General features: G+C 44.6%; 1 protein-coding gene across 2 annotated transcripts; it reads left to right on the top strand.

Moving 5' to 3' along the window:
* Positions 1 to 1,373: 1,373 nt before the first annotated feature.
* On the top strand, positions 1,374 to 14,249 carry SLC46A2 (solute carrier family 46 member 2). 2 transcript variants are annotated; one of them, XM_064438554.1, is made up of 5 exons: positions 1,374 to 2,057; positions 6,253 to 7,417; positions 9,020 to 9,103; positions 10,746 to 10,902; positions 12,391 to 14,249. In XM_064438554.1, exons 2-5 carry the CDS (start codon positions 6,349 to 6,351, stop codon positions 12,446 to 12,448), a joined length of 1,368 nt encoding a protein of 455 aa, XP_064294624.1. In that variant the 5' UTR covers positions 1,374 to 2,057; positions 6,253 to 6,348; the 3' UTR covers positions 12,449 to 14,249. The 2 variants fall into 2 exon arrangements, with proteins under 2 accessions (XP_064294624.1, XP_009505452.2); XM_009507157.2 differs by lacking the exon at positions 1,374 to 2,057 and having other exon boundaries at positions 3,398 to 7,417.
* Positions 14,250 to 14,838: the final 589 nt, after the last annotated feature.

Below are 14,838 nucleotides of genomic sequence, written 5' to 3'. Positions count from 1 at the left end.
TGCCATTTTCCAATAGTGTCCTGCAGCAAAGCAGGTACAGACCCCATAGCCTCTCAGCCACCCTCATGGAGGATGCTGGCACCTTTTCCTGCTGTCCCAGGGACCTCTCCACCCTACAAGCCCAAACCAAGTGCCCCCACCCTCAGGCTGCAAGGTGGGTAATTAGCCAGGTGTGGCTATGGCAGATGTTAAAAAACAAGGTTATCCCTCCTCTGGAATGACTCATGATGCCAGGTTGCCTGGAAGTCCTCAGCCTGTATTTGGGAGTGTTCACACTGAGGCAAATAGTGCTAAGCACTGCCATGCAACCTCATAAACCAAAACCACCTTGGGCTGGGCTCAGCAGCCACCACATGAAAAAAGAAGGTGGCATGGCTCATAAATGTCACCAGAGTGTGCTGTAGCATCCACAGTTTTGGTTCTATATGCGGCTTCTTGGGATTTTTTAAACAGACAAGGTGAATGTATTTGACAGGATGTTGTGTATAAAATAGCCTGGAAAATTTAAACACCCAAGTGACTAAAACCATAGTTAATCTTTCTTGCCAATTTCTGTGCTCAGGACCTAGTCCAGCAGAGTAAACAGAGAGAGGCTGTGAGGCGTGAGCTACCATCTGCCTGCTCTGAATATCCAGCATGGATATCACTGAAGTCTTACTGCAGGTTATGCTTCAGCACTTGCTTTACCTGCCTTCAAAACGTAAGTTTAGCCATGCAGAGGGCTAACTTGAGATGTGTCTGGTGAAAACAGCTGGATAAGCAGGTAAGAATGTCTCTAGAAGAACTAAGATTCAAATAAATATTTTACCTTCCCTCTCCTCCTCAAAAAGCACTATGCCTTACACAAAGCACAAGGCAGAGCCTCTATCTTTAAGCATTTATGATACTTTTGATTGTTTCCTCCTCTCACCCTGGAACATGGGGTGGAATCATCCCTTTTCTCTCTGCTGCAGTTCCTACCTTCACGGAGCTGCATGCTGTCATGGTTCAGCCCCAGTCGGCAACTAAACACCACGCAGCCGCCCGCTCACTCCCCCACCCCTGTGGGATGCGGAGAGAATCGGAAGAGCAAAAGCACAAAAAAACTTGTGGGTTGAGATAAGAACAGTTTAATAATTAAAACAAAATAATAATAATAATTATTATTATTATTATAGTAATAAAAATAATGATAATATAATAAAAAGGAAAAGGGAAAACAAACAATACAACTGGTCACCACCCGCCAATGGACACTGCTAGTCCCTGAGCTGCAATTGCTGCCTCCCTCCCCCAGCCAGCCCCTCCCAGTTAACCCACTGGGCATGACATTACATGATATGGAATATCCCTTTGGTCAGTTTGGATCCTCTCTCTCAGCTGTGCCCCCTCCCCTCCCAGCTTCTTGTGCACCTGGCAGAGCGTGGGAAGCTGGAAAAGTCCTTGACTAGTGTAAGCACTGCTCAGCAACACCTAAAACATCGGTGTGTTATCAACATTGTTTTCGTACTAAGTCCAAAGCACAGCACTGTGCCAGCTGCAGCGAAGAAAACTAACTCTATCCCAGCTAAAACCATGACAATGCTTATGGAGAGATACTCATTCCCTGTAATTGTACCTGGCTAGGGCTGACTTATCTAGCAAAGGTCCTACCAGCCCACGAAAATTGGCGTGCCTCTTTCCATTGATCTTCTTTTCTTCTTTCCCTCCCTCACTCCACAAGGATGGGTGGCTTACTATTTCTTTTTCCTCCTTTCTTCTGCCACATTAACCTTTCCAGTAAGCTCTGTGTATAGTCTTCCTCTAATTCACATCTACACTTAGCACACAGTTCTTCAATCTCATAAATCCCAAGTCAAATTTACTAGCACACTCCCCCTTCTAAAGAGCTTTACACACCATATTAAGGCCTTTTCTCTAAATTATTATTATTTAAATGTGTTTGTGGGCTTTATGGTACCCAGTCACCATTACCATAAGCTAAACACAAAAGAAACCAACTCAGCAAAAAGTCTGTGTAAGGATGCTGTGTTTTGGCTTTCCAGCAGAGGGAGAAGATCACAGAAGACTCCAACCAGGTAAGCAGAAAACTCTGAAATGAGAAAAAACAGACAAAAACGTGACATCTGGGGGCGAAAGCAAGACAACACAGATTTCTGGTGCTGCTTGGTCAGCCAGCATCTGTCCCAGAGGAAACTGGACACTGCTGCTGTTTCCAGCTCCTTGCTGCTCTCCCATGTTGCTCTCAGGCTGGTGGGGAGTGTCAGCTTCTTCCAATGGGAGTTTGGTGGTCCCCCCTATCCAGATAAGGGGTCATTATACCTCACCGTGTTTCACATCAGTGCACCCTATGAGGTCTCTCCATAGAGCAAATCTGTTTTCTAGTTTTTCTACAGCCTGCACACTGCCCTGGGCTTTGCTCATGTGGGGCCACAGATGAAGCCTCAAGGCATGGGGAAACGAGGCGCCATGTGCTCTCACTGCCTGTGACCTGGGCTTCCTCTTCCTCCAATGAGCTGCAGAGGACAGCAGACGTCCCCACAGGTGATTTCAACCTGTCTGGTGGTGCTGTGCCTCCTGAATGTCAGACTGCTGGCCCAGGGGTCTTGGTGTCTGAGACAACTAAAGGTGCACCTGTTAAGGGCATGGTCTGTAGCTGTCGTGCTACAGACACTGGCACCAGCATTGTGAGTTTCCAAACAGCCTGGATGTCATCTTCCAGAGCTGCTGAATCAAGGCTGCTGGGGTGGCCTTTTACATTCAGGCATTACATGGTTTACATTCAGGCATTAGCATCTACCATTGACAGCTCTGGATCCAGCAAGATGACTGCCCTGGACCAGGGTGCTGCATCCATGTGGTGATGCAGCAGCTGCCAGGAGCTGCTCCCGCTAACCTGTGCACCTGGCTGTCTGTGCAGCCTCCATTCCCCCTCCCTCTCCCCCAGCTCTGTGAGCAGAACTACATGCCTTGTGAGGACAGGGGCAATACATAATTAAGCACCAGCCAGTGAAGAAGCAAACCTCCCAAACCACAGAGAGAAAGAGCATGGCTTGGCATTACAGTCAGTGGTCATTTGTGATGAAGATGTATTTTCAGAAGGAAAACAGGCCATCACTGAAATAGTTGCTTTTCCCCAGTGCTTGCAACCAGCTTTCCCTCTCTCTAGTGCTGTAATGCAACCACAGCTCCATCTGGGCTCAGGCCCAGGCACTTCCCAGTCCCTAGTCATGTTTCCCCACCTTACCACCTCCACAGAGCCACAGCATGCGTCAAGACAACCTGCACTTGCCAAGGAGGAGGAGGAGTTATAGAGCTGATTTACCACCTCGGCGGTGAAATGTCTTGCCAGCCAGAGACTGTAAATCACAGATCTCATCAGCAGGCTTAGGTGAGAGAGATGAAGAGAGCTTATACACCCACGTTCAGGACCTTTTCAGATGAGGAGTGCTGAATACCAAGCTCCAAAATGCTGGTACCTGCCAAGCCCAGCTGCCCCAGCATACTGAAATCCCTACAGCAACCCTGTTCAGAAAGAAAAAGTGATGTAACTGTCATAAATGGTTTTTAAAAAGAGAAAGCAATACTGCATAGGGAGGTATAACTTTGCCACAGGGAGACATTAAACACCTTTTAATTTCATTTACTTTAATTTGTTTTAATTTAATTTAATTTAATTTAAATTGCCAGACTGACAAATGTCCAAGAGATGGTGCAACATGGTGCTGACCTGGCCTTTAGTGGGTCTCCATACAAGATGACTTTAGAGAGGGATGCCCTAAAACAATACGTTCCTTTTTCAGCAGGTTACGCCAGTGTATTTCTGCTTTTAGACTAGTCTCAATCATTCTGCAGGTGCATTTTTCTTAAATATCAAGGGCCACTCCCTTAAGGCTTTTAAGGCTCCAATAAGTTTATGCCGCATTAACATATTTTAAAGTGGATGCAAATGTCTCTATAAATACTCATAATGTGAGAACTGTGCCCATGGAAAAGCTGATGGTAGAGGAGAGTTATTCTGAAGTCTGTGCAGCATCAAATGAATATGGTATTCATCAAAAGTATTTTGCAGTGGGAAATATTCTGAAGTCTGTGTTAAACTCCTACTTTAGCACTCATTTTTTGCAATTACTGATGTGAAATTATATCATTCCACCTGAACTAGTTCTAAAAAGTACATTCAATGTGACTGAATACTCAGAATATCCTGGAAATATATATGTAATTCATGAGATCACTAATGGCATTTAGCACAGTTCATTAGCTATCTAGGCCTGAATAGCATTACGCATAACACAGTATCACTTAAATGTCAGGAGCATGAGATGAATAAGCCAGGCAGCCTGTACATGCAACAAAGTGTGTAGGAAAACTATCCCTTATTTAAGAGTTGAGCAGATCTGCAGTCTCTCAAGCGCAGTGTCTGTAACATACCTCTGCACTCCAAGATAGCTGATGTCCCAAACTGAAGCTTGAATACGACAAAGTAATTAATCTTTCCCTCTAAAGTCTGTTGGAAGAGACAGGGCTCCCTGGGTGAAGTGAAACGTGGCAATTCCTCTGGTTGCGTTTGTTGCTTAAACTGGTCACAGGCTGATTCTTTGGAGTTTTCAGTAAAGCTGTCTGGAATTTTCATCCTCTGGAAATATACCAGGGTTTGGAGAAAAAAATTTGTCCCACTTCTAAACAAAAAGTAAAGAAACTAGACACTTTTTGCAGAAAATCTGGGGGAAAAAAACAACTGTTGGAACAACCCACATTATATTTTACAGCTGGCTAGGAGTCTTTTGACCTGACAAAAAACCGAATTCTCTGGTGAAACTGGAATTGTCTAGCAGCAAATCATTCTAGCAGACAATCCCCTGCTCCTTTCCATGTTAGTTCTTGGGACTTTTTATCCTCAAATCGAAATATAAAACAAAAAATATTGCACAGGCAAACTGAGAGTGAAAAAAATGAAACTCTTGAGCCATGAGTACACAGGCATTGACTAAATGTCACCTGAATCAATAGAGAGTGCAACAGATGGAGGTTTTAACATTGTTCTTGAAAATTAATCATTAATTTATTTTTTAAAGTAATGATCATAAATCTTCCTAGAACAGATTGTTGTTCTACCTCTTATGATTCATTAAACCAGTGCAGAATGAGATCATTATCATTTAAGTTAGCTTTTTTAGAGGCTGCCAAATATCCCTCAAGTATTTCCTGCATCTTCCTTGGAGCTTGCAGCCTGCTTGCACCATATCCTGCTCCAAGAGCCTCTTGTGCCTCTGGTCAGCCACACCATCGTGCTCGCAGGGACCCTGAGCCACTTGGGGCAGGTTGCTTCATTTGACCCCCTTGGGCAGCAGCAGAATCGGAGGCTGACTCCAAGCTGAGAAGCTGCATGTGGCATCAGCACATGCAGAGAGGCAAAGCCTCTGCCCTGAGGAGCTGGGGCTGGAAAACCCTTCCCCGGCGGTGGGCTCTCACCCACCCCAGCCTCCAGCCTACCTGGTTGATTACTGGGGTGTAGAGGTTGCTGATGCCTTTGGATAAATTGGGACTTTTCTCCTCCTCTTGGAAATTCCCACATTGTAAACCCAAAGGCCTCAGCAGGGCAGAGTGGCAGCTGTGGGAGGCAGGTTACCAAAAATAGGGTTTTTTCCTTTTAATTTTTTTTTTTGGTGTAATTTCCTGACTGTGTTATTGAAAAACAATGACATAAGGGGCAGACGGGAGCAGCAACAGGGCACACGGGAGCAGGTAAGAGCAAAAGAGCCAACAACATATCTGTGTAGAAGAAAGGGAAAAGAGCTGGCAGTAGAGGGGATTCACAAGTTACCTGTGAAGAAAGCACACAGCTATCCCCTGCCCCCACAGCTACCCTGGGAGTCCTCTGACAAGTGAAGGATGCCAAAAAGGGGGAAAAAAATAGAACAAACCAAACAAAAATTAATCCACCACCCCAAATTGCAGTAATTACTTGATATGGGCATTTTCACTTCCCAAACTGGGAGAGAAAAATTCCCCTGGGTCATCTGACCTCTCTTGAAACCACACCAGGAAGAGGAGCAGCGGCAGCCAGCGAGTGCAGGGCGTTCTCCAGCTGTACAAAAGCCTCTCGTGCATGAGCTGGAGATCAGAGCAGCACAGGGATGTGTGTGCGTGCATATACGTAGCAAGGCGAGGTACAAATAGTCTCCCAGCCAGATCATCTCTTGCACAACTCTCTGACTGTGTGCAGCCTCACAGACTATTTGGGTTTTTTCCTCCACTGCTTCTCTCCAGGCATGCCTCCAGAGCAGAGCTGCTGAAGAGCTGTTTCCTTCAACACATCTCCCTGAAAACAGCTCCTCTTCCCAAGAAGAGGTGGTTGCCGGCAGCATGTTGGGGCTGACAGTGATCAGGACATGGATTGAGCCAGTGGTTGCCGGTTCCCAAGTGGCCAGTGCCTTCTACGACACGGCACTGCTGCTGGTGGTGAAGAACTACTACAACCGGACCAATGACACTGCTCCCTCCCATGCACTGGAAGATGCTCAGCAGAAGGCTGTCTCTAATTTTTATATCATCTACAACCTAGTCCTGGGCCTGAGCCCGCTGGTGTCAGCCTATGGTTTGTCCAAGCTGGGGGACAGGGTGCATCGGAAGATCCCCATCTGCTTCCCTCTTCTTGGCTACTTGGGCTCCAAAACTCTCCTGCTCCTCCTGATCCTGCTGGGCTGGCCGATCGAGGTGATGTATGGGGCTGCTGCCTTCAATGGGCTGACAGGTGGTTTCACCACATTCTGGGCAGGTGTCATGGCTCTGGGATCCCTGGGCTCCTCCGAGAGCAGGAGGTCCCTGCGCCTTATCATTATTGAGCTGGTGTATGGCCTCGCTGGCTTTCTGGGAAGCATGACATCTGGTTACCTCTTTGTTGGCTTCAGTGACCGCTACCAAGAGGGTACAGTGCTGGTGGGCTGCAGCATCGCTTGCTATGCTTTCTGCCTTCTCTACAGCATTTTTGTCCTGACAGTACCCAAGCCAGCAGCTTCCTGCCCAGTCAAAGCCAAGAGTGCAGAGGAGGTGGGCAGCCAGCTACCAGCCCACAAAGAAACAGCAGCAGCAGGGAGTACCCAACCTTCGGGCAGCAGCAGCTCCACTCCAGTATCCCCCTCAAAACTCATCATCATCATGCTGTTTGTAGCGGCAATCCTCTATGACCTTGCTGTGGTTGGTGCAATGAACGTACTCCCACTCTTCTTGCTCAGGGAGCCTTTGAGTTGGAACGCTGTGGAGATCGGCTATGGCAATGCTGCGGGGTATGTGATCTTCATCACCAGCTTCCTGGGGGTATTTGTGTTCTCCAAATACATGAGAGACATTATCATGATAATGATTGGAGTGGCATCCTTCAGTGCCGGCATCCTCATCATGGCCTTCGTGCGGTGGACGTACCTGTTCTACATTGGTGAGTTAAATGGCTGCCTATGCAAGCAAGGGCACCCTGAGAAAGTGGCTGGGGTGTTTCAGTGTCAGGAGAAGGGCTTTGGTTCTGCTTCACTTCAAGTTTCAGAGCAGGGAGCTTCAGCAGACCATCACACAAATGATTCCCAAGAGGGCTTCATTATCATTCACCTCTCTCCACATCTCACTTTGTGGTCCTTACATTCAGCACCCTACCATATCTGGAGGAAGCATACACTTCTGCCAAGGCTTAGTTTAAGGCCGGCTGAATTGTAATCCACCACTTGGTCATAGCACAGGCCTGAGCAGGGGAACAATGTTCAGGCTGTGAGGGGGTGGGAATTGCTGCTGGCTACCTGCACTAGTCAGACCACACCATTGCGTTAATGGGAAGCACTGGCTTCTTGTGAGGTAAGGCTTAACGCTACAACAGAAACAAACTGGCAGAAGTTTTCTATTAAGAGAACATCTTATGATGTTATTTATTTCTGTTACATGAAGGCAGTTATGACTGATGGGAAACTTAATAGTGAAACACTGGAGCTGCTTTAGCAACTAAAATATCGTGAGTATGTACAAATATTACACTACATATAAATGACCAAGGGGCAGGTAACAATAGATGGGTCAGCATCCCATGATGAAAGAAAGGCAAGTTTATTGTTGGGAGGTAGCCTCTGCTAGAACACAGAAAAGAAAACCCAAGAACTGCATCCATTGTGGCAGTGAGATGGATGATTCATATCTGACAGAGTATTGTGTGTTGCATGGCTTTGAGGTTTTTCTTCTGAAAGTGAGAAAAAGATCTAAGAGAAATGGCCTGGAGCAATTTTTCTGTCTGAACCTACAGGGAATGAGAAATTGAAAATCAAACAAAGTTATTCTAAAGGGAATGATGGTAGGATATTATATTTGTCTACTAAGCCAAACACTGAAACAATTTTTTAAGAGATTTCGTTTGTTTAGGCAATCAGGCTGGGAAACAAAAGACAAAAATTAAAATTAAATTAAAATTTAAAAATGCTTGTTTAATATTAAGTCCATCATGAACACATGCTATTACACAGTGTGCAAGAACACCTCAGTATACTAGACATGGACTATGTATTCACTGAGGTAGGGTCTGCTGACAGGAAGATAATTCCAGGTCTCTAGAAGTTTCCACACTAGAGAAAGCCTAAAATACTGCAAGTCAGAAGCACCGAGATAGAAAACAGCTATAGTGTTGTCCTTACAACACTGTTCCTGTCAAGGCTGTCTAGCATGGGGTGGTTAGACTCAAATCATCAGCCTCACTATTGCAAAGGACAGTGCTATACTGCATCTATGCTGGGATTTCAGGCTGAGGCCAAGAGACCACAGCTGGTTTGGGCAACGTACCTCTGATAGAGGGAGCAATAGGTGGCTTATCTACCATCACTGGGATTAAGTGAGGAGCTATACTCCTACCAAAGATTTGTACTTCTTTATGCTGCTCAAGGGGCACAAAAAGATGAAGTAAAGGCCCTGCCCAAGCCAGAGGCACATAGTCTTCAAAAGCAGTGGTGGTTGTGTTGGGAGACAAGGAGCAGGTACTGATGGTAACTACCTATTCATTGCATTGCAGCACGGGCAGTGATGCTCTTTGCCCTCATCCCCTTACCAACAATCAGGTCCATGTTATCCAAGCATGTTGAAGGATCATCCTATGGTAAGTCCTTTGGTTACCTTACTGAGCAAAAAACCCTAAAATCCCTCCATTCAGCCTAAATTACCAAGAGAAAAGTAAGTTATCACTGAGACCTGTGCTTTGCGTAATAAAACCAGAACAGCTGGTACCACAAACAGGAAGGGAGGAGCAGAGAAACTTGCAGGACAAGATTGTCACATCCAAACTTCTCATCCTCAGTTGCATCATCATTTATCCACTAAAATTTCAGCACATGCTTCAAAAGGTTACTGTCAGTGCGGCTCAAAGGCAGGGAAAATATCTGAGGAGCTACTCAAAAACACAGTGCTCCAGGGAAAACCAAGAGAAGCAAGATGTTGGGCGGAAGCACTGTAATACTCGCAACATTTATATTTGTCTTCTGTTATTTCCAGTTTTGGGAAGGATGGATTTCTTTCACCTTTTTTCAGTTATGCTCTCTAAATATGTCTCCAAGCGTTACCTTGCAATTTGTTCCTGTCGGACTGTGATTAAACTAACAAAGGCTAACCTTTGCTTTTTTGGTAGACAGGAGCAGAAATTCTTTTCTATTAAAAATGTATTAGAAATTAGTAAAATATATGTGTTTTACAACATCGCATTGGAGGCTAGCATTTTTACCCCAATGAGCTGGGTTGAGACATGACAGACAGGACCGGCCATGCATTCAAATATCACCTCAGGCCCACAGCTGCTCATGTCTCCTCCAAGCATATTCCTGCAGCCACCCTTTGCATCCTTCTCCCTTCTGCCATATGAACATGGCTGCTCTGTCACCTGTTCATTCCTACTGCTTGTGCACCTCAACGTGCTCCATTGCATACACCTACCTGCCACAAATAGGGCAGCTCACACCCCATACTAATCATTATTATTAATCATAATGTTGTTTTTAATCTCCACCATGAGCCATACAGGCTGCACCTGATTACAGTGGCAGACCAGGTCTTGAGCAGGACCATGCAGCAGAGAAGCCCTTGCCTCCTGGTAGCACTGTTGCCTCCTTAGGTGGTGGCCGCTGGTGCTGTGCGGCTGGAGAAGGCTGTCAGGGCAGCAAGCTCAGCGCACAGCCCTGACCTTGCTCCCAGTCTGCACTTCCCAGCAGGGCTGAGTTACTTCCCCTTCCCCCATTTACCATAGCAGAAACAGAAGGGTGCACTTCAGCAAAAATCTATTTCAGCTAGGATCCAGTTTCTGCCTTTCCTCTGCCCTAAACATCATACAAATCCCATGCACCTCCCATTTTCAGGTATCATTATAATTTTAACCCAGCAGACCACTCTTCTGTTCTAGGACAGAAGCAGACCCTCACTAAAATCTCTCCTGTCCTGAAGTTGCTAGCCCAAGACTACTTTTCTACCTCCTATGGAAAGGAGCACTTTTTGGCCAGTTTATTGCTGCTCTCCCAAGCAGCTACCTCTACAACTAGACTCTTTAAGCAGACAGTTTTCTAGCTGGATTTTTTGTCCTACACCTAAAAGAGGGAAAAGTCATTTAATTCTGGTCCAGAAGAAGCTCATGCCATCTGGGGCTTGTGAAACAATGACCACAGCACTCTTCCATGCAGTGGTGATCCTGGATTCAGCAGGGAGGTACCAGAACTGCTTTTTACTCCCTGGTAACAAACTATGTTCTTGTTTTACAGGAAAGGTGTTTGTCCTGCTGCAGTTGTCTTTAGTCATCACAGGAGTAGTGACATCTACAGTCTACAACAAGATCTATCAACACACACTGAACTGGTACAGCAGCTTCTGTTTCATTTTGTCTTTCCTAGTTGGCTGCCTGAGTCTCCTCCCTTTAAGGTAAGGAATAGGACAGGTTTTGTCCAAAAGAACATGCTGTACTTCCTCCCTGCTTCCTGATTCTAGGTCTAAAGTGTATAACACAGATGGGAAAAATATTTTTTTTTTAATTTAAAAAGAAAAAAAATGGAAGATGAGAAACAAAAATATTGCAGAAATGAGTTGACAAATATCAAGGAGATTCAAAGAATGAAACTTACATGTGATCTAGCCAATGTTTTTAATCTTTTTTTCATAAAATGTAACATGAATTGCTGTAGGAGGAATATTTGGCAGCATTTTAGAGCTGATAATCCCAGGGGACAAAGCCTTCGCACAAATATAGTGCTTGATATTGCAAAAATAGTAGCAAGTAGAATGAGGGAATAATCTTACACAGAGTAAGACTTTTTTTTTTAAATACATTACAGGTTACTTACTCATTGTGATAGAAAAGAATAATCGGAGTCTCCCTCAGGTGTTTCTTTCAAAGAAAAAACATTACCACATAGTAAAGGAAACAGTTACTTTTCTGATCCAATGAATTTGCCCAACCATACAGCTACAAAGCTACTGGGACGCATAATTTCACAAAGAAGTTTTAAGCACAAAACCAGCTTAATTTGAAGAGAGAAAGCTGAAACAGCATCTCCATCTACTCTGCCAGAATTTCTGAATTATTTCCCTCCAAATCTCACCTTGCCTATTGTCCCCTCCCCATGACCCTCCAGCTCGTTGCATTACTAGAAACAGCAAGACTCTTCCAGATAAGTGAATTGTGATGATATCAGTATTTAATCCATGCAACCACAACATCTTTATTCAGATATAAGGCAGGTAATGGATAGAATAATGTCCAATCCCAGGCAAAATTCTTGCCAAGTTTTGCTGTTTTGTTTTTTTTTTTAAAGATAGAAAGTCTAAAGGCACTATGTATACCAAATTGAGTGTTATCACTTAGGTAGGGAGGAAAGAAAAATCAATGCTAAGGAGAGCTCCTAGACCATCAGCTCTGCCTTGTCCAGAGCACTTAAGGCTTTCTGGGCTTGTGAACACGTTTGATACCTGGTGTCAGCAGGGCTTCGTATGCAGAAAAGGCAACTTCATACTCATCATTCCCCTGGCTCTGCTTTCCTCCTCTTATTTTCCAGACACAAGAGTGACTCCTTTCTTATGCATAACCCTGCCATTTAACAGAGTCACTGCTAGCTGCTCAACTGCTTTTTAATACAGGCTTTAAATAGAAGTTAGCTCCATTATCAGAACAAACACAGGTATTAGGACTTAAAAGTCTGAAAGATGACAGATGATGCCAGTGTCATTGCTTGTATGCAAGAGTAACTTACAGAGAGACCAGCAGATCCTCAAGAAGAATCACACAAGCCCTCAGCCAGCTCCAGACACCCCAGCAAAGTTTAAGTGAAAGAATTGATGGGGAAAAAACAAATGTAGTTCAAGAAGGTAGTTTGCTAGCTCTCTTGTAACCTGCATTTTTATTGCTCTTTACAGCATTGTGGCCATCAAACAACGTTCAACCACCGGCTCCCTTCAGATTCTGACTGAGTGACAGAGGCTCTGTACCAGCTAAAGCATCTTTTGGTCTTTATCAACTCTCTGAGCTACCGAAGTGGAAGATTTGCCAAGCATTAGTCCCCACAGTTAATTGTTAGAGGAAGCATCTCCTTTGTGTTTCCATTTCACAGCATGCCACGGCCTCTCAGCCACTGAACTCACCCAGGATGAAGAAGTTTGCCTTGTTATTTCTGCAGTATATCACATTGCAGAGTACATGCATTGGCTATTGCACACCAGCAGTCTTCAGAGAATATTGCTTTCCTGCTAGGTTGGTTAGCAAGAGTGCAGAGGGACAAGAACAGGGTAGAAATTAAAACGGTGTTTCTAGACACATCATTCAGTGTGGAAGGGGAAAGCAGAGGATCAGTTTTCCATTAATTCTTTCTTGTCTGTTCATTCAGAAGCCTCTGGGCAGTTCTGTATCTTTGGCTGAAGAAGCAGGGGTCTGCAAGCCATGTGCTGTGTGCGCATGGCCATCAGCAGGACACACATGGTCTCCAAGTGGTAGAGAAGATGTGTCAGCCCAGTTGATCAACATTATGTAGAAGACCACTAAATACAGAAATACCACTATAACAAAAAAATGTAATATTAAGACATTTTTAGTAATCCCTACAATAAAACACTCCTGAACTCTGTTCAAGCCCCTGACTTCTGGGAGATTGTCCCACTGCCTCCAGACAGTGCTTTAACAGAGGTCATGGGAGGACACCTATGACTCAAGAGCTGATACTGGCATTCCAACGCACAGCACCAGGATGTACTATTCTTGTAACAAGTTAAGAACAGGTAAGTGAAGCACACTACTCCTACAGGCTTTATGGAGGTGTCGGGACATTGATGCCAGGTAATAGTCACCTTGTTACCCTAGCTTTATGCTGGGTTGAAACCCCTACCGAAAAGAACCTTATACAATATGGCAACTGTCATGAGATGTTGTCAGTTAAATCCAAACATGATTCAAAAGACTGGCATGCCCCAGAGGGATCAGGGCTTACATTATGTGTCTTCTACTTACATGCTAATTGAATAAACAAGGATTAAGTGGCTTCCAAGCTCCTGGACTAAGTAAAGGCAAGTTAAAAACCCTTCAGTAACTGAAATAACCCGGAGGCAAATCAGCCAGCTTTGGTTCGAGCCAGGGATGCAGCAAGCGGAAGTTGATTACTCACTATGCAACCCCTTATTCTGAGGAAGCTGATGCCACCCCTGTTCCCCCTACACACACACACTTACAGTCTTTTCTTAGCTCCAGGTTTCACTTTCAAGTAATACCAAAGGTGCTACAGCAACAGACAGTTGACTTTTAGTTGTATCATCAGTGGAATGAGATTTTGAGGGAAGGGTATTGTTCTGGTTTTGTCTGGGATAGAGTTAGTTTTCTTCCTAGTAGCTGGTACAGTGCCTGTGTTTTGGATTTAGTATGAGAATAATGTCAATAACACACTGATGTTTTAGTTGTTGCTGAGCAGTGCTTACACTAAGTTAAGGGCTTTCCAGCCTCCCACGCTCTGCCGGGTGCACAAGAAGCCGGGAGGGGAGGGGGCACAGCTGAGAGAGAGGATCCAAACTGGCCAAAGGCTATTCCATACCATATGACATCATGCCCAGTATATTAACTGGGGGGAATTGGCTGGGAGGCAGCAATTTATGCTAGGGGTAGGATGGTCATCAGTCAATGGATGGTGAGCAATTGCATTGTGGTTCACTTGTTTTGTATATTCTTTTATCATTATTATTATCATTATTATTATTATTTTCTCTTCCTTTGCTGTCCTATTAAACTTTTTTTATCTCAACCCATGGGTTTTAGATTTTTTTCCAATCCTCTCCACCATCCCACCAGGCAGAATGGAGGGTGAGTGAGTGGCTGCGTGGTGCTTAGCTGCTGACTGTGGTTAAACTACGAGAGTCCTTTTTGGCACCCAACATTAGGTACAAAGAGTTGAGATACTGACAGATCTGCCCAGACCATGTTAAAACAAACTTTTTATAAGCATTCACTGTATTAGTTTAGTAGTCACTGGTCACAATGTTGATTTATTTGCTCTCAAAGTTGTCACATTTGTTCTCAGAGTTGTGTTATGTAACACATTACTTGTCATATACACTGTTTATCAGTATTTATGTGCTGTTTATCACCTCTGGGCGGTGGATTAAGGTTATCACTTTGCTGTACTGTGTAACACTGGCTTATAGTATACTAGAATTATTGGTCAGGACATCAATCTGGTATTTGTACTCAGCATTGCCATTACCTCTGTACCTCAGTAGTCATCTATCAGGAATTATTAATAACTACACTTTTTACTTTTTCTCCTTGGAGAGATGACCTATGGGGGAGACACCTTCCTCCATCTTCCCTCTCTGCTCCAGCCTAAT

Source organism: Phalacrocorax carbo, chromosome Z, assembly GCF_963921805.1.
Source record: "Phalacrocorax carbo chromosome Z, bPhaCar2.1, whole genome shotgun sequence".
In the NCBI taxonomy this organism is placed as follows: Eukaryota; Metazoa; Chordata; class Aves; order Suliformes; family Phalacrocoracidae; genus Phalacrocorax; species Phalacrocorax carbo.
This window is presented reverse-complemented; position numbering and strand designations above follow the sequence as displayed.